This window comes from Parambassis ranga, chromosome 18, assembly GCF_900634625.1.
Source record: "Parambassis ranga chromosome 18, fParRan2.1, whole genome shotgun sequence".
Lineage (NCBI taxonomy): Eukaryota > Metazoa > Chordata > Actinopteri > Ambassidae > Parambassis > Parambassis ranga.
In genome coordinates this window covers 3,209,980-3,232,596 of record NC_041038.1, presented here as the reverse complement: position 1 = coordinate 3,232,596, position 22,617 = coordinate 3,209,980, and the positions used below count along the sequence as shown (strand labels likewise).

The 22,617-nt window shown below is 42.6% G+C and overlaps 4 protein-coding genes and 1 long non-coding RNA gene across 16 annotated transcripts in view; 2 read left to right on the top strand and 3 right to left on the bottom strand.

Annotated features, from left to right (window-relative positions):
* LOC114450591 (RAS guanyl-releasing protein 2-like) overlaps positions 1-4,890 on the bottom strand; it is a 30,501-nt gene extending 25,611 nt beyond the window's left edge. For 3 of the 5 annotated variants that reach the window (XM_028428731.1, XM_028428729.1, XM_028428730.1), the window contains exon 1: positions 4,392-4,887. The gene's annotated coding sequence lies outside the window, so the exon portion shown is untranslated. Of the gene's footprint in view, positions 1-4,391 lie in introns of all 5 variants that reach the window. The other 2 variants (XM_028428733.1, XM_028428728.1) reach the window with 2 other exon arrangements.
* On the top strand, positions 4,252-10,843 carry alpk1 (alpha-kinase 1). 7 transcript variants are annotated; one of them, XM_028428725.1, is made up of 15 exons: positions 4,252-4,365; positions 5,453-5,510; positions 5,885-6,075; positions 6,178-6,332; positions 6,416-6,614; positions 6,836-6,895; positions 6,972-7,058; positions 7,132-7,208; positions 7,302-7,397; positions 7,482-7,589; positions 7,776-9,426; positions 9,498-9,645; positions 9,721-9,883; positions 10,026-10,212; positions 10,312-10,843. In XM_028428725.1, exons 3-15 carry the CDS (start codon positions 5,973-5,975, stop codon positions 10,521-10,523), a joined length of 3,246 nt encoding a protein of 1,081 aa, XP_028284526.1. In that variant the 5' UTR covers positions 4,252-4,365; positions 5,453-5,510; positions 5,885-5,972; the 3' UTR covers positions 10,524-10,843. The 7 variants fall into 7 exon arrangements, with proteins under 7 accessions (XP_028284526.1, XP_028284527.1, XP_028284521.1 ...); XM_028428726.1 differs by having other exon boundaries at positions 5,882-6,075; positions 7,485-7,589; XM_028428720.1 differs by having other exon boundaries at positions 5,882-6,075.
* A 743-nt stretch (positions 10,844-11,586) lies between these two features.
* Positions 11,587-13,191, bottom strand: LOC114451079 (uncharacterized). The gene is made up of 3 exons (XR_003672173.1): positions 13,114-13,191; positions 12,491-12,554; positions 11,587-12,384 (listed from the first exon to the last, which is right to left on the bottom strand). It is a non-coding gene; the product is annotated as an uncharacterized LOC114451079 (long non-coding RNA).
* A 2,461-nt stretch (positions 13,192-15,652) lies between these two features.
* Positions 15,653-18,183, bottom strand: LOC114450958 (auxilin-related protein 2-like). Of its 2 annotated transcripts, none has more exons than XM_028429425.1 (2): positions 18,115-18,183; positions 15,653-17,256 (listed from the first exon to the last, which is right to left on the bottom strand). In XM_028429425.1, exon 2 carries the CDS (start codon positions 17,234-17,236, stop codon positions 16,277-16,279), a length of 960 nt encoding a protein of 319 aa, XP_028285226.1. In that variant the 5' UTR covers positions 17,237-17,256; positions 18,115-18,183; the 3' UTR covers positions 15,653-16,276. The 2 variants fall into 2 exon arrangements, with proteins under 2 accessions (XP_028285226.1, XP_028285225.1); XM_028429424.1 differs by having other exon boundaries at positions 18,067-18,174.
* Positions 18,184-18,671: 488 nt separating this feature from the next.
* epdl1 (ependymin-like 1) lies at positions 18,672-22,094 on the top strand. Its single transcript, XM_028429759.1, has 12 exons — positions 18,672-19,085; positions 19,241-19,275; positions 19,379-19,513; positions 19,594-19,780; positions 19,857-19,944; positions 20,032-20,159; positions 20,628-20,747; positions 20,893-20,927; positions 21,011-21,145; positions 21,219-21,411; positions 21,570-21,657; positions 21,943-22,094. Exons 1-12 carry the CDS (start codon positions 19,019-19,021, stop codon positions 22,079-22,081), a joined length of 1,350 nt encoding a protein of 449 aa, XP_028285560.1. The 5' UTR covers positions 18,672-19,018; the 3' UTR covers positions 22,082-22,094.
* The last annotated feature ends 523 nt before the right edge of the window (positions 22,095-22,617 follow it).

Here is a 22,617-nt window from a genome sequence, read left to right as displayed (position 1 = left end):
CTGATGGAAAACACTGTAAGAGAATAAAATGTGCACAGGACATGTCTGTAAACAAAGGGCAGCAGGTAAAACTGCAGAAGAAGCAGCACTTCTAATAAAAAAAAATCAGAGAAGTGAAGGAGAGCTGGGACAGAGCAGCTGCCAGAGTGCAATGTTTTATTACGTCCTCTGAACAAAAAGTCACGCATCCTGCTCCACATCAGGCACAGGCTCATATCTCACATCTCAACTTTCTGACTTCAAATGAAAAGTGTCATAAACGAGGCTGAAAGGGCACTTCAGCAGATCACGTGTGAATATAATGCCAAACAACAATGTATCATTGTGTCAGCCTGTTTTCACTGCTTTGTTGTTGAGGCTTCCTGCTTGAACTTCTGTCCTTTTTACCAGATGTGAGAGTTTGTTTCGTAACAAATACCGGAAGGGTGTGTTGGTATGTGATATGTGGCAAGTGCATGTGTCCAAAAACAGTCTCGCACACAGTTTCAAGTGTAATGAATACTCATTAGTTTAGACAACATTTTCCTTCCTCTTCCTTCTCCTTGCTCTCACTGTGTGATGACTGATAGATGAAGCTACATGGTATATTGCACAAAAGATGTAAATGTGATACATCATCTAATGCAATAGTGTCTCTCGCAGTGAACACCCAGGCTTCAGAGCATGCTTCTGTTTTCAGTTGAACTGCAGCACTGAAGTCAGGAATCTCACATCCTGTTGTTACACAGCAGCTCATCAGGTGTTCGAATGTAACATTTAAAGCGACAGAAATCGAGAAATCATACATAATTATTGCAAATATGAAGGAAATGGCAAATTGAAAGCAGCTTTACACTTCTCTCTGTGATCAAATGAAAGGTTCTACATCTTTGTTCTTCTGTTTTATGCATGTAAACCATTGAACCATTGTGAACCATTGCACAGATCTGATACTAGTTTAAATCAGACAATGGAAACATCTGTGGTGCAATTCTACATTTAGAACGTGCTACTTCATGTGTTAGCAGTGTGCAGTAGCAGTATGCAGTGTGCCGTTATGCTTGAGCTCAACAAACACACAGTGCAACAACAAAGAGTTCTCATATGGAGGTACATCACACTTGCTGCTACACCTACTGGGTTGTAGATTAAGTGGCTGAAATAAGGTCGGTTGACTACACAAACACGAGACTTGTTAGGAAATGACAAAGCCTGTCTGGGCCTAAACATCACTGAAGAGGTGAGGGTTACTATCACTCAAAAGCTTGAAAAGGTAACCACTGCAATGCTAACTTTTAGAATGGCCTACAATAATATGTCAGGAAAATCTAACCCACCACCAACCATATGTGTTGTTTTGTCACTGGAAATCAGCCTGTTCTGCTGTTTATATCTGACGATCTGCTGTCACTCATCACTTCTCTATAGAAACGTCTCTCATTTCCCTTCAAGAAGAAACACAAAGCCCTGGCTGCTTAGCTCCACAACAACCCCTCACACACGTTCCCCTCCTCTTCAACATCTCTAAGAAATGTGTGTGACTTTCAGAATATTGCACAAACTGTACATCTGGAGGCTAATTTGTTCTTTGTGCAGTGCTTATCTGCTTCATTTCCTCCTGCCTGTCAGAGCTGTGCTCACTCAGCTATACGGTGGTTTTTAAATGACACAACAACAGTGTCTCTGAACTCGCTTTGTTTGTGTGAATGCAGAAAGTTTCACATTCTTTACCCCTGCAGGCTTTCTAACTTAGTTCCTGTTTATGTATTCCACCCTAAAACAGCTCGCATCCATGAGCAGACCACAAACCCCTCAATTTCCTGTAGTCATACACCATTAATTATGCACATTCAGAAAAAATGATTACAGACTGCAAACGCACTGAGTATGAAAACAAAGGTTGAGAAATGAATGCCCTTTTTGATTGCAGGTGCAGGATGCAACAGCCGGTTTCTACTCCCTTCTGAAACTGAGACCCGCCTAACACCTGTAGCACAGATTGATGCCAGTCAGATGAAACCTAACCAATCACGATCCTTCAATTTCCTAATCCACTGCCTTTAGTAATCACTAGCTAAGACAGAGCCCCAGTGAGTAGCACTCTGCCCTCCCACCAGGCTCATCCATGATTGTGTTTCACCCTGACTGAAGCCACAGCTTGATTTATAGCTCTTCAGCTCTGACATTTTCCTCCCTGACTACCTTACCCTCCTACAGAATCTCTGCTGCAGCTGCCTCTGTTCTCCGCTCGTGCCTTTAAAGGTGAAGAGAGCAGAGTGTAATGACATGCTGAGATTTTACAGGATCTGTGGCCTTTCACAGGAGCTGAGGTGACAGAAAGAAAAATCCAGGAGGGACAGAAAAGGAGTGGATATAACTACTCACTGTGACTGTCTCGTAAACAGAAGTTAGTGGGAGTACGGCTAAGTGTGTCTCTCTTCAAACAGCAACAAAGAAGAGATTTTAAGAGGGACTGATCTGCTCATGAAAAGCAAACTAAAGCAGGCAGAGGGCAGGCCAACATCCAGCACATATGCCTGAGCTGCTGTTCTTTGTCTACTCTGTGATTGTTTCTCTTCGAATCTGCACGATTGTTGTTTCCTTGCTCTGTTCTGCTTTAGTTTTTTCCTTCCTTTTCTCCTCCTCCTCCTCCTCCTTCTCTTTGCTCTGGCATTAAGTAACAGCCTCTCACAATGTAGCCAATTATGGCTGCCTTTCCTGATAAGTGCTACACTGCTGCAGGTTGAGGTGGAGGAGGTGACTGCAAGTGATGCTAAATATCAAGGGTGGCCGCTCCAGAGGCCAGACGTAATTGCACTGCGGCAGCAGGGGAGAGGAAAGGCAGAATAGACCTTCAGAGGTTTTCCTTTTTTTAAAAAAAAATCTCTTTTAATTGATTTTTCCACTATTTTGGAGGCGCTCTGAATCCTGTTTTGTTTTTTAAGTGTCATATCTTTCAAGTCAAGCACCACTTCAGTTGCGTACATGAGATCACAGAGGGATGTGTATGCATTTGAGGTGACTGATGATCAAATAAGCTCAACATGTGATAAAATGGACTATTTGTGCTATTGCTTTGCTGACAGATCTGTCTGAGTGGGCACTGTGCATACAATGTTGATGGCTGCCTCATTTGCATTCTCTGAATCAGACGCTAATCTGGATGAACAAGTGCACAAAAGCAAGTCTGTCCAATATTCAAAATAGGCGCAGCTAATCAGCAACATGCTGCTCCGGCCAAATCAACCGCACTGAGGTGACTTTTCAGCCTCGCATAAGGAAGTGATGGGCTGCTAATACTTTCAAATGTTCAGACAGGCAGCCAGTTGCAGCTTACAAGTTAAATCCCACAAAGACATGGCTAGATAAGGTTTGGGTGAAGCTGGCAAAGAAGAGGAGCAAGTAATCATCAGCCCCACACCCAAAGATGCCTTCTAATCCCTGCTGCTCTGACAGCGACGGGAGAAAATCACCTTGAATCATCGTAGCCGAGGCAGCTGCAGCTTGTGTATAAGAAAAGGAGGTAATGAAAGGGGCTGTCTGAAGGAAAATCTGGTGAAGGAGGCAAAACTGACCTCTCACTTGGTTAATTCAGCAGCCAAGGCTCAATCACAATAAGCCTGGAGTCTTATTTTCAAATTCCCATTAACACACAGGTATTCAAGGGTAATTAGCACAGCTGCCAGTGGACCCTGAAAGTCAATGTGATGGATTCTTCAAGCTTCTTTAACTTTGCATGTCAACAGACTTTTGTTAACCATCCTCCTCATGCCAGTCAAAGCCGGATAAAGACCCTGCCACTCCCTCAGTCTAATTTTAGGAACAGGCATTCCTCTATCCTCCTCTGCTCTGCTCTGCTCTGTGATGCTCCTCTTCCCTGCGCAAAAGGCCCATGCATTCTATTTATGATGGATTCAAATCAGCAGATAGTGATGTATTACTTCAGCTCTTACATCTGAGTCTCATGTTATGATTATTGTGCCTTGTTAAGTCATAACATATTCTATGCATTCTCTGTACAAGTCATTGGGTTCATTGTGAGATCTGCTGCTGTTCAGGTATTAACAGCTTAGGATGTAACCCATGTCTGAGCACAACAGCTGTAAGCCAATACTTTTTCTAACACAAGTACAGAGCAGCATGCATGACTCTCTAATGAGTCAACATCAAATTCTCAGGCTAACATTGCAGTTGTTGATGGTGCAATCGGGCAAGCCCACAGTTATCTCGTACATCTGTTGCAATACTGTTATTTGAACCCATGTGCATCAAACCCATCCAACCAGCTTACAGAGAAACACAGCACAGGCACAATAACGTTGGTACTGTGGAAAACTAGGATCCGCCATGCGTAAAAATGTCCAAAATGGCACGCGTCTTAATCTGGTAAGTTATGATGACACATTTCTTACCTTTATAGTTTGAAGGGTCCCATCCTCTGAGAGGAGATGCAGCAGTGGCAACAGTTGTGGAGTGAGATGAAAAGCGTTACATCACCAGCACCACCGAACTCACAGTTCGGCTGCTAAACAAGATCCTGCAGATAGAGGCGGTAACGTAACCCACCAGAACTCATCAGAGGGTCCTTCAGTTCGGAGTTAAAGCCGCTTCTTTAAATGTGCCGTGCGGGTGTTTCTGTTAATGAACCTGAAAGCGCGCACACAAGTCCTCTCCTGGCGCAAGTTATAGATGTGTCTGTGTGTGTGTTGGTTTAGTTCAGCTCACTCATCTGGTCGCAGCTGGACCGCGTGCCAGCCCTGTGCTGTGTGTTCCAGCTGTGCAGCTCACAAACACACTGCAGAACCACAGTCCCGCCTTCTGGTAGTATCACAGCAACACCACCGACCGGCCACATGCCTGTACGAGCAGCTACACGCACCATTACACACCACAACACTGAAACGATGGCGACTCCAGCGCGCCCTGACAGTCATGTCTACACGTTTAGGTTCTGTGCTGCCTTCAAATACGCATCATACACTTCAGAAATTGATACTCGATTGTTGGCGTGCAACCGGCGGAAGGACACAGAAGCATTGTGGTGCCTCCTTTAAAAAATGTTTATTTCCGCAAAACTATATAAGATGTATATGCTGCAGTTTGTTTCTATTATTATTAATGTCGGTTTCTGATTATCCCCTACAAATACTGATTGAAACGGTATTTTCTGATTTTGTTTTATTTATTTATCTTTTATCACACATGAGACACAAATTGCGGTCACCTGTTGCTGCAAGGCACGTATGTACTGAACGTAACATGTTGCGTTCATGTCAAGCTGGAAATTTAAACATAGCAATTATTATTATTTATTTCGGAATAAAATACAATTTACCTTATCAGCTGTGTAATTTATACAACAAAATGCTTATTCGGTGCGTTTTTGTGTCAATTATTATCAATAAGAAAATAAGTGGTTGCTAGTTACCATAAGTGTAAACTGTTTGCAGCCTACTTTCGATATTTCCAACAGACTTGAAAGCAGCATTCATGGACCTGCCCTTTCAGGAAGAAGCAGAGAAGTTGAAGCGGTAAGGTGCGTTTTTATACAAATATTATGGTCCATACACTGTACATAACTATAGGTTATTCACTTGATATAATTGCTTAGACTATTAAAATACTATAGTGACTTCCATAATAACCTTTGCTGATGTGTCTGCGTTTGGTTTGGATGGAGGAGTAGGTCATTATACATTTGAGTTAGATAGACGCATTATGGCTCTTAAAGATCAGCTATTTTAATTATTTGAGTCATAATTTAAAAACAAATAAAAGAAGAATAAACTTACATGACACCATGTTTTATTCATTTATTTAAGCTGCTTTTAGTTTGACTCACTGATTGATTCATATGTTTCAACTTACAAATTAACCAGATGGCGCAATCCTTTCTTAACAGCAGTTCTGACATTCCATGAGATTCCCCATCTTGAATCACTCTTGAAGAGGCCATAAAAAGGGAGCAACAACTTGAGCGTCTGTTTACCGGAATGGACAGCCAGGAGCTGGGTGATTTACTGGAAGTGTGCCTTAAAGAAGCAGCAGCAGCTCAGCAGTGTGACACACAGAAGCTGAACTACTGTAGATGCAGAGGTAAGACACAAGATGGTGCTATTTGATTGCATTCAGGTATAGCAGGTGGGGATTTGGTTTGAAAATGAGAGATCTATTAATATACAGGATTTTTTCTTGTAGACTTGCTGTGTGCAGAGCTGGCCTCTCTGCTGCAGGAGGCCATGGAAATGAAGTGGCCCTTTGTGCCAGAGAAGTGGCAGTATAAGCAGGCGGTCAGCGCCAATGACAAGACCAACCTCAGTGACCTCATCAGCAAGCACCTCCCCCAACTACTGGTAAACAATTCTACAGCAACCTAAGCATCTTTGGATGTTAAAAATTCTCCACTGTGCATTAGATGTGTTTACTGTGCTTCCAGGCTCTTTTAAAGGCATCGATCATGGCTCAGGAGTCACACACTGCACTGGCAGTGATCTTCTTAGTGGACCGCTTCCTCTACTGGACTGACGAGTCCAGCCGGCTGCTCAAGATCGCCAAAGTGCTCCACAGACGCCACCCTGACAGCCCCATAGCCCCCCAGCTGGTCATACGTCAGGCCAGGGTCTACCTAAACTCTGGTGGGGTTAAGTAAATAATGCTGATGATGATGCCTTATCATAATTAGTTTTGTGGTTTTTGAAGCCACTGACACATATGATTGGATGAGTAACACTTTATACATTATGCTAATTATTGTTTTGGGTGATTGATGCCATCTCATAACATGGAAATTACATGTCATTACCTTGTCATTCATTCACATTTTGTAAGTATGGGATGTCATCATGTGCCCTCACAGGCAAACTGCGGAAGGCAGAGCACATTCTGAGCAGGCTCATTAACAGCAGTGGGACAACAGGTAGGTAACTCTCTGTTTTTAATTCTCTCAGTGAGAGAGACTATCAGCTAAACACACGTTTGTTTTTGTTTTACAGGTTGTTGGATCTACCACTCTGAAAGTGACAGGGCTCTTGTGCAGGCTGTCAGTGTTCAAGTGCGGGGAATGATTTTGCAAATGCTTGGTAAGCTCATTTTAACTAAGAACACTGATACTGCTTAACACTTTTTTTACACTGCCTCTGTGCTCCGTTTTAGGCCTGTGGCTTGAGGCTGCAGAGCTAATCTGGGCTTCTCTGGTTGGCTACTACTCGCTTCCTCAACCTGATAAAAAGGTTACCTAGACACAACCAGTATATTCATTCATTCCCCATAATATGTGCCATATTATGGGGTGACAAACCCTTTGCCTGACTTTTGTTGCATAGGGCATTGGATCTTCTCTGTGTATACTCGCAAACATATTGGTGTCTATGAGCGATGACGACTTCCATGCTTTTAGGACAAATTCAGATGTTGATTTTGTAAGTCCAACACACAAAGTCCTTATTTACTTCTGGATTTATTATAAAAATAATTTTCTCCATTAATCCTCTGTCTGTTTGCAGCAGTCATTACTAGGGGAGGGGAGTCATCGCCTTCTTTCAGCTGCCCAGGCAGCTAAGATGGCGGTGGTATATAGTCAGTACACCTCACTCTATGTGCTGACCAATGTGGTGAGTTGTTCTGCTAAACCTGTCGGCAGCAATAATCTAAACAAATATTAATATATAGACAAATGCATTATAATGGGGTGAGAGAGGTTAGAGAGGTGAGAGAGGGTGCAGTGTGTGCAAATGTCTGGGCTGCAACACACGTGAAAGAGATGTGAAAGTGATCTATATCCTGCTTTTCTTTTTCAGGTGACACAAGGGACTTGCTTGTTGTCGTACAGTTTCTCTGTGGAGTGCCCTGCCGCTCAAAGACAGACATACCTCCTACAGGCTAGAGAAGCTTTTGTAGTCGGCCTGCTCACCAAATCAGAGGGTGAGCTGGTCACCAGCAAGCAGGAGCTACACACCTTTATCAAGGCAGCCTACTGCCTCACTGTCACTCTCAAATGGCTTGGCACCGCTGTGGAGGTTGTGTCGCAGGCATCTCAGGCTTGCCAGCAAGCTTTAGCAAATTTCTATTACTACTGCCATGCCGACACACATGACAAAGACAACCGTTGTTCCGAGATCATGCATCTGGTTGCCCAGGTCAAGCTTCTGTTGCGAGTGGAGCCTTTCACTAATTCGGAGAAGGGTTCTTTTATCCCTGACAGTTACAGAGATGTTAAAGACACATCTGTAAAATTCACGCTGGAAGGTTTCTCGAAGATAATGCAGAGATTTCAAAGGTATCACGCATCACTTTGTGAGACCACCAGCAAAAAATGCAGGGGGGCTAAAGATGAGGTCGATGGGAGAAGGCTGTGTATAACAGCACTGGGGACAACCATCGGTACACTCAGCACAGAATGTAGCACTGAAGCCTGCAGAGTGTTAAAAGGTTCAATTAATGTGCCTCAAAAGTCTGACCTGTGTACCACTCAAGGAAACACAGATAACCTCGGCTCCTCATGGGAGAACTTCTCCTTGAGTAGTTCAGGCTCTCCCCGACCCAGCAGCAGTGGTTATGCAGGAAGCAGTGCTCCAGTGCTACGTGGAGAGAATGTGAGAAATCAGAGCTGTCTGAGCACGGAGGTCGATGATGACAGTATGCTACAGTCTGCTGATAACAAGAAGAAGCGAAACACACACCCTGGCTCCCACAGAGCTCCAAGATCTGCAATAGCTTCCACTTCCTCATCTAGTACAAGTAGTGGTTTGGAGAATTTTGAAATGATACAAGCTGGAATTGAGACACTAGCCACTGAGGAGGATGTAATTATTGATGTTAGCGATGTGGTGCAGGAAACACAGATGGCTGACGGAGCAGCAAAGTCCTTATCCCAGTTGACTCTTAAAACAAGTTCCAGCTCGTTTGCCGCATGTAGCAAGTCATCAGATTCTGATGGGAGCTTCTTCCTCATGGAAACTCTCGACTCTGAAAGCAGTGATTCAGCTCTAGATCACAAGCACACATCCAGATGGGAAGTCAAACCCCAATCCAAACCACAACCTGTGGAGAACGTTCACTTTGACCCAAACATGGAGACTGAAGTTGACTCCGTACCTGTGCAACCTGCCACCAACAACTCTCCACAAAGTCCTACACAGGCGGTCCTGGAGCAGTGCGCAGCCACAGAAACCTCCACAGAGAGCTCATTTGAGATGCTGGAGATGAATCAAAGCGGTCTCCAACACGATGAAGTGAAAACAAATGTGAACGTGCCTCAGAGGAGGAACCCCTTGTGCTACAACTGCCAAAACAACAGCACTGCGGCTGGTGTTGACCCCAGGAGGCAGTTTCTGTTGTCACAGCAGGACTACCAGGCCCTGCTGGCCGGAGTTTGCAATGAATGTCTGCTGAGGAGGTTCCACAGTGAAAAGACACAGTTCAAACTCAAGGAACACAGAGCAGCCTACAGTAAGTGAGACTACCAAGAAGAAAATAATAGATTACTTATCTAGTAATCTCTCTAACTTTGTCATCTTCAGGTGCTCTACATTTAAAGTTCTCCAAAGCCAGTGGATTGTGGACGGCTAGAGAGACTTGCGTTTTCATTGGACATCTGATGGAGATGCAGGGCAAGCAGAGAGCAGCGATTTGGGTGCAATTTTTGCACCAGGAGGAGAGGCTAAGCAGGTACATGGCTACACATTCAAGGCACAGGCTAAATATGGTAAATTGAAGTGTCATTTTATCTGAATATGTCCACAGTTATGTGGGGAAAGATTACTTGAAGCCAAAGGAAATCCACTTTCACCTAAAGGATGTGGAGAGGCAGATGACAGCCCAGTACTATGTGACTGAATTCAACAAGAGTCTCTATGACAAGGAAGTCATGGCTCAGATATTTTTCATTCCCTCAGAAGCGCTATTGGTGAGAGAACACACCAAACACGAGTCAGGTGCAGGGGACATGCTGCTATATGTATTGAAATTATTTAGTACGGTATGTATTAATACAATACATAAAGGTCCAAACAAACCTTAAATATTTCCAAAAATCGCTTGTTTTCTAGATTCTGAATGGAGATGAGATTGTGGGCTGTGTAACAGTGGAGCCCTACATGCTGGGAGACTTCGTCAAACTGACCAACAACACGGGACAAAAGAACGAGAGTTTCCAGGCTACAGAATACGGCCTCGCCTTTGGACACTTCACCTACCTATTCTCTGAAGGCCAGGAGGTTGTTGTAGACTTGCAAGGTATGTGTCATTGATCACTGAACTTAATCATGTGTAATGATTTTCTGTTGTGACACATATAAGGAAAGTATGTTACTATCTTAAATAATTTCTTTACAGGGTGGGTGACGGCCAATGGCAAAGGGCTGACCTATCTTACCGATCCTCAAATTCACTCCACTAGGACCCCTAGAGGTCCCTCTAACTTTGCTGACAGAGGGCTCAGATACTTCCGGGAAGAGCAACACGGGCCAGAGTGCAATGTGATCTGTCAGCTGCTCAAACTACCCCCACTTTCCACACAGCCATACATCCGTCCTCAGAAACTTTGATTTTCCATCCCCTGGCTGGTTGTGTGTGAATTCCGAGTCTGGCAACTCTCTGTGGAGCCCCTTATGTTAAAAACATTCTACCTTGAAAGAGCTTATTTAGAGTTCAAACATTAAATCAAGCAAGCAATCAATGTACTGTAATGTACAGTACATCAGCTGTCAAATCCTATGAAACAATGTACTATATCAAATTTTACTTTCCTTTTTAAGGATATCATGTAAATCAATTTTAACTTTTCTCTGGCAGAATACAAAGTTTACAAGTTAGTTTTAGAGTGGAAGGAAGAAACACAGGCTCAAAATAAAAGATTTAAAATCTTTGGGTCATTTATCGTCTCTGTTGGGCATAATACAGACATAGGTAGTGCTGTATCTTCACACATGTAACATACAGTCTCTTATCTCTTACTTTTGCAAATCCCACCCCTTCTTTGACAAGAAAGTGACAGGTCTATCAGTGACCACAGCAGGTACAAAGCTGCTCAGCATCTACTCTGATTACATCATCATCAAAATGTCTGTTACCATTACCAACCAATGGGGCCCAACTGAAGTCATTACAAGGACATGATTAAATGCACAGAGGAGGGGCTGCCTGCCATTTCTGTCTATCTCTCCATTTATCTGTCTACTATGCCCATCTGCAAACCTCCCTATAACAAACAATAGGAAATGGACAGGCAGGCAGAGACATAAGCAGCCACACAGGGACATGCAAAGCCATGCACACTATTACACCACACACAGAGAGATTTTCAAAATAAAAGCTCTGTATTCATTATCATATCTTCTGATGGATGACACAAAAGAAATCTATTTTTTTTCTCATTTGTGTGCAAATTATTATTTAATTAATTTGTATATATAAGTACACTAAACTTCTTCACTGTGAACAATTATTAAATATTATTGATCTATCAACCATATGACACTTGCTGAAATTATTAAGAGAACAGTTTTTTCAGTATCTCAAACACAGGGCCTCTTTATTTCGAGTTGAGAAAAGGCTGTAGCAGAGGGTAACGCAGCTGTTTGTCCAACGCATTGCAACTAATGGGCTGTATTCCCACAGCTAGAAGTTCTGCAGGGTATTTGCCCCTGAGAAGCTCCGACCTAAGCAAAATTTAACATCACACTTACATGTGTCATGTATTTGCTTGTCAACTTCAGGAAAGAGCAGGTTTGCAGCCAGCAGCAGTCAGCGAGCGGGTGGGAAATGAGGACGTGTCTGAAAACACATCGTCAGCAAGCCCTGATGATGGAGGCATGCTAAGGACGGACCTGAAAACAGGGCTGGCCAAAGGTACCTGTTGGCACCAAATACTGCTAGTTTAACCACCAAGCCACACACAGGACAAAGACTCTGTGGACTAAACAAAATATTTTAGCATGGCGCTACAGAACAATACTGTATGAGGAGCCATATAGCACATTACACTGATCTTTAACCATTGAGGACTGATGACGGATAGTGCTAGCTCTGTGGACTGCATGATGAACACTTGTCATGTCACATTCATAGCTTAACGTTTGTAAGCAATACCCTACACTCCACAGGTACAAGCTCGGCTAGCATCTTCCTCAGATTAGAATTGCATGCTGCATTATCCGCCCGTCGAGCGGCTCGTTCCTTCTCTGTCTCTTTTACGCGGGCTCTTGCTGCGCGCGCAGCATCTCTAGCCCGGCGAGCTGTTCGCTCTTCATCTGACTCAGCAGCACGTGCACGCCTGTGGCTTTCACGATCTCGAGCTTGGCGAGCTTTCCGTTCTTCATCAGTTTCGGCTGCCCGTGCAAGGCGCTTTGCATCACGCAGCTTCTTCCGTTTGGCGCGGCTGTCTTTAGCCATGTGAGTGGGGGAGGTCTGCAATGAAGAATATGAGTAATTGTTAAACTGAAGCTGATCATTACGAGTGACATTTCAAAATGTTGCATGCATTATATCAGTTATTTCATGTGCTAAACCTTACCACTCAGTCAAATCAAAGAGAACTTCAACTTCTCACATTGTCCTCTAGCATCAGCGAAAGTTGTCTGCAACAACATTTATGTCAGCCAGTGGTTTGATGCTGATGTTGCACAAAAAATTGTTCACTTACCACAGCAGATAAATAATTAAACTATGAGTAGAATTTAGCAAGAATACACAAACAATATTACTTGATATTACAAATGCACACAAAAGGTAACATTTTAAAATTTAATTTACAAAACAGATGTTATCACTTAAGCCCTGAGAAGCTTCCTGCTCATACAAATGTGTAAAGATGGGACAACATCCAACAGGAATTTCTAGCTCTGCTGATAAACGCATCTAAGCTCCTACAAATGTGCCACCTTTCTACCAGCATTTAAACGCAAGGCGTGTTTGCGGATGTGCAGGGCAGAGTCACACCTGCACACGCAAATGAGACACGTGTTGACAACACGCTCATCACTATACATCACTGCACTGATTATCTGCAGCGTGCAGACCGCTGTGCTGTTAAACCGAGCTACTACCACGCAGCTAGCGAGTCAAACATTTCTAAATAGCAGAGAAAAAGACACTTTGGCAACAGCGGAAAGAAAGAGCTAAAGAGCTAAATGTCACCATGGGAAGCTGACATCAGGAGGGATTTCATCAATAACATTCTTCAGCCGGAGTTTTGACCCATACAATGCGCTGCAGGTTGAGAGTTGGCAGCTGTAAAGACGCACAAGTCCCTGATGACGAATGCACGCCGGCGACGTAATTTGACAATGGGGCAAGTCGTCCACACACAAACACACACACGTGTTGATGTGATTCTGCAGTAATATAGCGTTTGAGGATGGAACTGCACTATCTAATCTAATCCTGCCCTCAGTTGTTCCTGCTCAGATATAGCACCGACACAGCTATGTCAGCTGTCTGGGTTCAGCTAGAAAGAAGCTAAATGTATATTGTTTTATTGATTGGATGCTCTTAATCCTTGGGATTATCATTGCATTGGGAATACATGCAATGTCAGAGAAAAGAACATTACTACTGTTATAAACTGAAGGCTGAAGTGTGAATTTACATGTCTGGGGTTTTACATTGTTTACATTGTGTTACAGAGAGTTGTATTATTATTTATTTATATATTTTATTAATGTGATAGCTGCATTGTCTGTATGGAAATGTATTTCTATGGCTGCCAAGACAAACTGGCTACATGTGCTAACAAATGTACAAATGTTTAGCACGTTCAAACCTGTGTGCCTTCAGTAATTAGTGTGATATCTTTTAACATTCACCATCTACCCATAGCTCCCAGTGCCAGAGCAGGACTTGCCATTTAATGGAGTTAACAAGGTCTGCTGGGATAAAGTCTGGCACAGCAATTGATGTCAGTTTAGAATAGCTAAGGAGCGCTGATAATGCACACAGGAATGTCCCAGTGGCCTGGTGCTCTTGTTTGTTTTCCTTGTTCTAGCGTGCACTCTCGTTTACTTGCGGAGACATCATCTTTGCTGCATGCTGGTATGACTGTGGTGATGTCATCTTCAGTGTTCTCAAACGGTGCAGCCAAGCAGACAACTGAATTTTGGTCACTGTTTGAATCGATCTCTGGTGATGCTACAGTTGCTCCTTAGTCTGAAGATCTGCTATTCTGATGCCCATTGTGGTGTCCGTGTGGGAGAGTGGAGAGTGGATGGCAGCAGTGATTGGATGATTTGGTTCTTCAAGATCTTCTCTCCGTCATTTTCGAACAGTGCAGCCAAGGCTGTAACAGAAGTTTGGTCACTTGATGGACCAAATTCTGGGGTTGCTGCCAGGCTGCAGGATGGCTGTTCACTGGCCTGGAGGACTTCATAGTGACACCTATCACACAATGGCTGTTGTCTAGAGGGGAGCTTGGAGGGTGGCTGTCAAAAAATGGATGGTCCAATACTTCCATGTGTTTGATGCATTGATCGGCATCCGAATGCAGCATCCATCCACCCAAAAGAGGCTAATTTGTCCTGAGAGTCTAGCACTGTGGAAATACTCTTCAGTAAGATTCCCACGGTCGAGGATTTCACTGACTGAAGACCTGCAAAACTAATCCTATCAGCCTCAGCTGTTGGATTAGTGCTAATCAGCAAATTTCAGCAAACTAAGTTTAATGTCCAACATTAGATTTGCTAAATATGAGGATGTTAACATTATCATTAAGGATGTTAGCATTAAGCACACCTTTAGATGTACTGGCATATGTAGGTAGATTTGTCTCTGTGAAGTCTCTAAAGCTGGTTCTGCAAGACGTTACACCATAGTAAATCCCGCTGTAATCTGACGTAATAATATCTCATCATGTGCTCCTTTATGTTCGTCTTTGCCTAATTTCCACTGTTTTGATGGAAAGCTTTGAACGGCAAAATCTTTCACACTCCTATTGTTGACATGTTCGTACACCAGCTTATTTGACTACAAGGCATTGTACTTCAGAAAATCACAGATTTACTCACACTGCACAATGTGTTAGAAGTCTAAAAGTCATTATTACAGCAGAACAAAACATCATTTCAGTGTCAAAGTGTCTGCAGGTAAATGTTAAGGGAGCAATGCATTATTTGACCGATTTTGAACACGTCTAGATTTGCCCCAGGTGTGTGCTATAAGTCTATAAATACAGGGTACAGAGATCAAATTAAAACTGAAATGTGTATGGTAACATCATTTCATAGAGGGGAATGCAATCAAATGTGGTGCCTGAATGACATATTTTAGTCTGTGAGATTTAACCTATAGGTTTAGCATTGCAAATTACAATTAGCTCACTTAGCTTTTTTCATTTATCCAAACTACATCACTCTAAGCTTATGTGGGCTATTTTGTCTAAACAGTTTGACTTTAAGACAGTTTTGACCTTAGATAAAATAATGGACACATTAACCCTTGAAGGTTATCAGCTGCACCTGCTAAACGTAAAAACAAATAACACTGACGAAAGAATCAAACACTACTTATCAGCACACTTTATCAGCTTTGACGCCATTTGTTGAATTTAATGGTTCACACTTGATAACTTTAATGAAGAAATGTATTTGTGTGACATTGATCAATAACAGCGTTCACCTTCAGAAATGCTCATGACAAACATCATTCTCAATATTATGTTCAAAGTTTGTGTTTTTAGATCCTGACATACTGACATGTCCTTTTTAATCAATGAGTACAAATCTGTGTTTTCCTTTAGCTTAATCCATTCAAGCCTTCTCCCCCAGAGATATCAAGTCTTGCAGCACCTTACAGTCTATGGTTCTTGTTGCTGCTGTCCTCCTAACGTAGGACTGAAAGAGTAAAACAACTTCTATGTACACTGTATATGTAAAAATTTATTACTACCACAATAATAGTCGACACAACAATGAGGCTAAATTTACAGAAGAAAATGGAACGTGTAATTAATTTCCTATATAGTTGAGAATGAAAGCATTCAAACAATGAGAAGTGTGATAATAGCTTTTTCGGTGGTTGGAACTAAGAGTCTCTTTATTTGGACTGTAGCAGAGGGAGTGGGTTCTATGTGTCCAGGATGCCAAGAATAACGAATGACAGTGAAGTCAGTAGATCCGCCAATGGTCCAAACAAGAAGTTCTATAAGAGCTAAATGATTTAACACAGGATATTTCTCATGTTCATTTGAAATGTATCCACTGCCAGTTTATCTCATTACACCTTTGATAAGCAGGGCCATGAAGGGTTTTCTCTTCCTGCTCTCTGGTTATAAACTGAATGGCCTCATGACCTAGTGGTCTCCTTTATTTTATGTCTTCATGTTTCTAAGCAATGCCCTGCACCCCACAGGTACAATCTCTTCAAGCATCTTCTTCATCCTCCTTAGGCTAGCACTACGTGCGCCGACCTTTCCCACACGACCAGCTCGTTTTCCCTCTGACTCAGATGCACGACGCCTTGCAGTGCGTGCAGCATTGCGGGACAAACGGATTGCTCGTTCATCTTCAGACTCAGCTGCACGGTACAATGCCTCTAGCTGAGCGTGCTTTGCCAGACGTTCGGCTCGTTCTTCTTCTGACTCAGTTGCACGCTGCCTTGCCGTGCTGACGGACCTGCGTGCCAGGCGAGCAGATCGTTCTTCCCCTGACTCGGCTGCACGACGCATTGCTGCACGGGCAGCGTTTCGTGATAGACGAACCGCTCGTTCTTCTTCCGACTCAGTTGCGCGGCGCATTGCTGTACGTTCAGCGTTTCGTGCCAGGCGAAAGACTCGTTCTTCTTCTGACTCATTTGCACGGCGCATTGCTGTGCGGGCAGCATTTCGTGCCAAACGAAGGGCTCGTTCTTCTTCTGTCTCATTGGCACGACGCATTGCTGCACGTGCAGCGTTGCGTGACAGGCGGGAAGACCGTTCATCTTGAGACTCAGCTGCTCGATACATTGCTTCTAGCTCAGCATGCTTTGCCAGACGACAAACTCGTTCTTGGTGGGTCTCACTTGCTCGACGTCTTGCTGTGGACACTGCCCTGTATGCCAGACGAGCTTCTCGTTGTTCCTCAGACTCGTTTGCTCTGCGCCTTGCTTCACGTGCAGCGTTGATTGCCAGGCGAATTGCTCGAGTGTCTACTGGCTCAGCTTCACGTGTGCGCTTGTGGCTTTGCCGATCCCGAGCTTGGCGTACTTCGCGTTGCGTGTCTGTTTCAGCTGCACGAGCACAACGAGTTGCGTCACGTCTTCGCTTCTGTCTGGCACGGCTATCTTTAGGCATGTTAGCATCACAAAATTAGCCTGTAAAAGAGACCCCAGAAAAGCAAATGTAACAGCTGGTAGTCACAAAATAAGAGCTTAAACAGTTTCACACACATTAAGTCAAATATTTAACATGTTAACGCTCAATACTGAGCCAAGATAAAGACCATTATCAGAGTAATAACGTCTGCCCAGCCTCACATAGTATTTTTATTCTATTATTATTTTCATCTTTTCTCCAATGTATTGAATTTTCAGAGCAAACTGTGTAAAACTAATAAAAATGTTTTCTTAAATTGTCATGTTTTTTGATCTCTCACAGCAACCACACTTGGTCTAAACTAGGAACGAATCCATCAGCTAGCCGTAGCTTATTAAGACAATGCATTCATATTTGTGAGGTGATGTGTGGGGGCTTACAACTAATCAAGTAAATGTAATATTCTAATCAAGAAATGATGGTGATATTTTGTCGTTTAAAAAAAAAAAAAACATATTTTCCACATTGAAATTACACATAAACGAATAGCAAGCCCATGTGTCCCAGGTTTTCGCCAGTTCTTGAACGCAGCATGCATTTTTGAATCGGTGTAGAGCTGCGACAGACGATAAATGATGAACGCATGATACATGCATACACGGATATTAAGGCGTCAGTACATACAACGTGCAGATGCAGTCTGCCCTGTCTGTATCGCTGCTAATAAACAAAACACGGCCCCGTAGAGCGCACGGCTACAGCTAGCAGAGCTACAATAGTGTTAGCCGCTTTTTGAACCACCGCAGACAAAGGGATAGCTCATAGAGGGTGCATAGCTGGAGTTTAGCGAAGCAAAATGGCAAACTTACACGATATTGTCTTTAAGGACGGAAATAAACAGTTAAATGTAAGAGTACCATGGTGTTATCCTGCAAAAAGACAGAATACGCTGCTGGCTGGGGGATGAGGACGTGATTGAAAACTATTGTGGACACGCCGTTAACGCGTCCTGATGACGAAAGCGCGTCATGAGGTCATCGAAAAATGTTTGCATAAATTTTATTGTACAGTATTTTGATTTATTTTGTTTATAACACTTGTATATATATATATGAAACTCATTTTTACTTTGTAAAAGTGACCTGACTTCATCCTTTGAGTCACTGTTCAGTTCATGCATTGTGGAATTTTAAAGAAAAAAAAGATTGTGTTCATGTGTTCATGTAAAACAGTGATGGAAAAAATCAGCATGTTAGGTGCTCATTTAAAACAATAAGACAAAAAACTGTGTCTCGGCTAGGTGTTTGAGTCAGTCATATGACAGTGATGTCATTCACAAAGCTATCAGTGCACGCACACCTCACCTCCATTCAGCTGAAATCCAGTTCTGAGTTTATTAGCCTCCTTCTTTTGTGAACACAAACAACATACTTTACCCCTGACCCACTGTGCACTGTCCTCACAGTCACCCAGTGAAAAGGGAAGTTCTGAATCAACATGCATTTTTAAGGTTTAAACTTTAGGGTAATATGTTATTAGTTTGTTTGTATACCATTGCTACACAATCAAACTTTTCTTCTCCATGAAAAAAAGATTAACAGATCTACATTTCAGAATTGTATTTTATGGTAATTTATGGCAAACTCAGTCTGATAACAGACCCAGATGCAGAGGCACCTGACTTTCATGACCAAGTAGAAACTAAAACCTGGAAACAGGACTTCCCACCTGGACAACCAGCAAGGGTTTATAAGGAAGTGAGCCTCCTCTCTAGTCTTCAGACCATTTCTGACTGTGAACAGGAGCGTGGATTCTTCAAACATGAGAGTCTTAGTGGCGCTAACATGCTTACTGGCAGCCTGCCTGGCAAAAAAGCCTCACCCATGCTGTAAGTAAAATAAAGAATATAATGATTTTTATTGTGGTTACAATGGCTTCTTGTATTCTTGGATTTTTCTGCATTTTCACTATTTTCCACTTAATTTACATACTTTTCTGCATGAAATACAAAATAAGGTTCTAAAAGGTTCTAATTTCACACAGACAGCCCTCCTCTTCTGACCGGAGCCCTCACCGTGGTAGGTTTTTTTTTTTTTTTTTAAAAATTCAAAAAACAGACTGGAGCATATTTGCTAACAACACACATACTAAGTAACAGAAACAAATGTTATGTTTCTCCAGTCCACACAGAATGAAAAGCTGTGGACATTTGCCAGATACCTTTACGATGCACTAGGACAACGAGTGCGGCTCATGGAGCTGGGGACTTATGAGAATAAATCATTTACCTATGATGTCCTGCTGCTCTACAGAGAGGTGACTATAACAAAGACTGGGACCAAACTGTGATATCAAAAGTGGAAAAGAATTCAATTAATTGTCAACTCTTCTATCAGGCGGCCATGTATGAAATTAATAGCACAAACCGTACATGCAAAAAGAGCCCCCTGAAGGCAGATTTCCAGCCTCTGGCGATCCCAAAAGATGCAGCCCTGTTGGGACAGGTTGTCGTGGGCAGCTCGTCTGGACCTGGTGAAGGACTCCTGGTCAACACCTGGGGAGGAGATCTACCTAACAAAGGAGGTGAGAGAGCGTCTACTCTGAGTCGTGATTGTCAGTTCATCCATAATTTATCAACATACTTGTTTTATGTCTCCAGGGAAGTACATGTCAACCGTCACCGAATTTGGATGCATCCCTGTCAGTACGGTGACCCACACTGATCAGTTTGGATGGGTGGTGACAAGGTTAGTTTAACATCACTATATAAGCAGACATATTTGTATTAATGGCAGCAGTCATTATGTCACCATGTCTCTTTCTGTTCACTACAGCTTCTTCAATAATGTCATTGGCATTGATGATCCTGGCCAGCTCAACCCCCCTGACTTCTGTCCAAATAAAGACACAATGGACAGTGATGTGGAGCCGAAAGACTTCCTCAGCCTGTTCCTTAACAAACAATGAAAGGCTAGCTCAACTCAGATATAATCTTATTATGTGATATACATCAGATTAGCATTTTTGATGTAATTTTGCCAGATTTTTATTTCCATAAAGGAGACTTTTGGTTTCTTTTTATATTCCATTTACAATGACTGTGCCTATGGGCATCACTGCCAAATCAATGTACTGATGGATGATTACAATAAATGTTATCAATAAAAGTTTTAAAATATATAATTGAATTCATACAGTTTATTTTACCAAGTCAATGTTTATGATTAAAAAATATTCAAGTATCTTGATCATTTATCCAAATGTTGTGGTCTTACACAGAGAATACCTGCCAGCTGAGCCTCATCACAAATCTCCACAATTGATATTATTATAAATACCGCCTGTTGCTTTAATTATAGCAGGACAAGTGTATAAAAGAATCAGTGAAAACCTGGCAGTGGATCAGGACTGGGAGCAGCTTGTTTATAAGGAAGTGATCTCTGTGATATAGCACTGTATTTGTTACAAAGGCAGACAAGCAACATGAGAGCCCTCGTCCAGCTTGTGTGTCTGTCAGTGGGCTGCCTCGCTCAGGGACCACAACAATGCAGTGAGTATAATACATTAGTTAGTACTTTGTGTCTGACAGATTTCATCCAACCTCAGCAGTTCACTCAAAACTGATGTTTTTAATTGCTTTTATGATGACTGTACAATAACAGTTTTACCAACTTGTACCAAAAATCTCTTGACAGCCTCCCCACCACTGCTGACAGGGAGCCTGTCTATTGTAAGTCTAAATATGACTGATTTAAAAGATTGATTTAAATCATTCAAACGTTTAAGTAAAAATATTTTTTCATCCATTTCAAGTCCACCCAAAGTGAGAAGCTGATGGCCTTTGCCAAGTACAGCTACGATGCACTACGACAACGCATACGCCTCAGAGAGTTTGGATCCTACAACAACAAGTCCTTCCACCTTGATGTCCTCCTTCTCTACAGACTGGTAAAGGCAACATACCTGGGATGTATACATTAGCAAGTGTTGTGTAAATGACTGGGTTCATCTCATCCTCCAGGGTGTCATGTATAAGATAAACTATAGGACCCGCACATGCTGCAAAAAGCCTCTGAATGTAGACTTCCATCCACTGGCCATTCCACAGAATGCCTCCCTGCTGGGTCAGGCAGTGCTGGGCAGCTCCTCTGGTCCAGGACAGGGGGTCCTAGTCAACACATGGGAGGGAGAGCTGAACACTAGGAGGGGAACAGGTAAAGAAAGAGGAAATGAAATACAGAACAAAAACGCAAAGTCACGTAGTTCACTGTAACACATGACTGTCCCTCTTCACTGCAACATTGTTGTTCATGAACCTGCCTGTCTGGTTGTGCTGCCTCAGCTCCCTTGTGATCCACTTCTGTTTCCGCAGCGAAGTATGTGAGCACCGTCACCGAGTTTGGATGCGTTCCTGTCAGCACTCTGTTTCACACCAACAGGAGTGGATGGGTGGTGACCAGGTCAGTGCATGGTGATGACTATTTGAGAGATCTAGGATACGGTGATCACACTCAATGTAGTCAGGTCAGGTATTGTTCATGCTGACTCACTGGCTCGGCTTATCACATGCCTAAATGTAATGGAACTACAAGCAGAGATATGAACTCAACAGTCAAACAAACACAACTCTCCCTACAGTTTTGAACGCGTTTAACACTGTCCCCCATGATGTGTCATTAATGTCCCTGTAAACATAAGCCAGTCCTGTTTATTTTTGTTTGCAATACATCCTCTCTGTATTTCAGCTTCTTCAACAATGTTCTCGGATTGGAGGATCCTGGACAGCTCATCCCACCATCTTTTTGTAAGACAGTCCAGCTGAAGGAAGAGGATGGAGAGGAGCCAGATACCTTCTTTAGCTTGTTTAAAAACACACTCCTGTGATGATGAATGTACACTGTGATGATGAATGTGCTTTGGTGTTTTTTTTTTTATTTGATGAAGTATAATTTGTTTCCAAGCTGCAGATGAGTAAATTTTTCTAGTATTCCTGACATGCTAAATTTTCTGTAACTGCATATTGAGTGTCTTGAACACTACAGCACTATGATGATCATTTAAGAGAATGAAAATGGCTGTAATAAACTAGAATACAATAAAAGCTGCGTGACACTTTAATGAACAGAAAATTGGTCCTGCATGTTCCTGCAGAATCCCTGTGAATAAATGTGGCAATGTATTACAAGTGGAGAGATATTTCCATCTTATACGTGGTAAACACCAGAGAGGACATTATTTGATTATAGTTTGCCACATTCACATAAGATAAGGTAGTAGCCACCATCTTAATGGTGTCTAGGCATCATTGTTTGTCTTTCTGGTAATCTTGTGGCTAATAGATCTTTTATGTCACCCTGAATTTATTTTAATAACAGTGTCCCACATGTATGATCCAACTGAAGTGAATATTTTGTCTTCTG

Excerpts from the sequence above, each read along its gene's own strand:
- LOC114450958 (XM_028429425.1), bottom strand. The coding sequence starts at position 17,236 with ATGCCTAAAGATAGCCGTGCCAGACAGAAGCGAAGACGTGACGCAACT.
- epdl1 (XM_028429759.1), top strand. The coding sequence starts at position 19,019 with ATGAGAGTCTTAGTGGCGCTAACATGCTTACTGGCAGCCTGCCTGGCA. Across the intron at positions 19,781-19,856 it reads AGATCTACCTAACAAAGGAG|GGAAGTACATGTCAACCGTC; the intron begins GTGAGAGAGCGT and ends TTATGTCTCCAG. Across the intron at positions 20,160-20,627 it reads CAGCCTGTTCCTTAACAAAC|GAAGTGATCTCTGTGATATA; the intron begins AATGAAAGGCTA and ends CTTGTTTATAAG.
- alpk1 (XM_028428725.1), top strand. The coding sequence starts at position 5,973 with ATGGACAGCCAGGAGCTGGGTGATTTACTGGAAGTGTGCCTTAAAGAA. Across the intron at positions 7,398-7,481 it reads CAAATTCAGATGTTGATTTT|CAGTCATTACTAGGGGAGGG; the intron begins GTAAGTCCAACA and ends GTCTGTTTGCAG. Across the intron at positions 9,646-9,720 it reads CAGGAGGAGAGGCTAAGCAG|TTATGTGGGGAAAGATTACT; the intron begins GTACATGGCTAC and ends ATATGTCCACAG.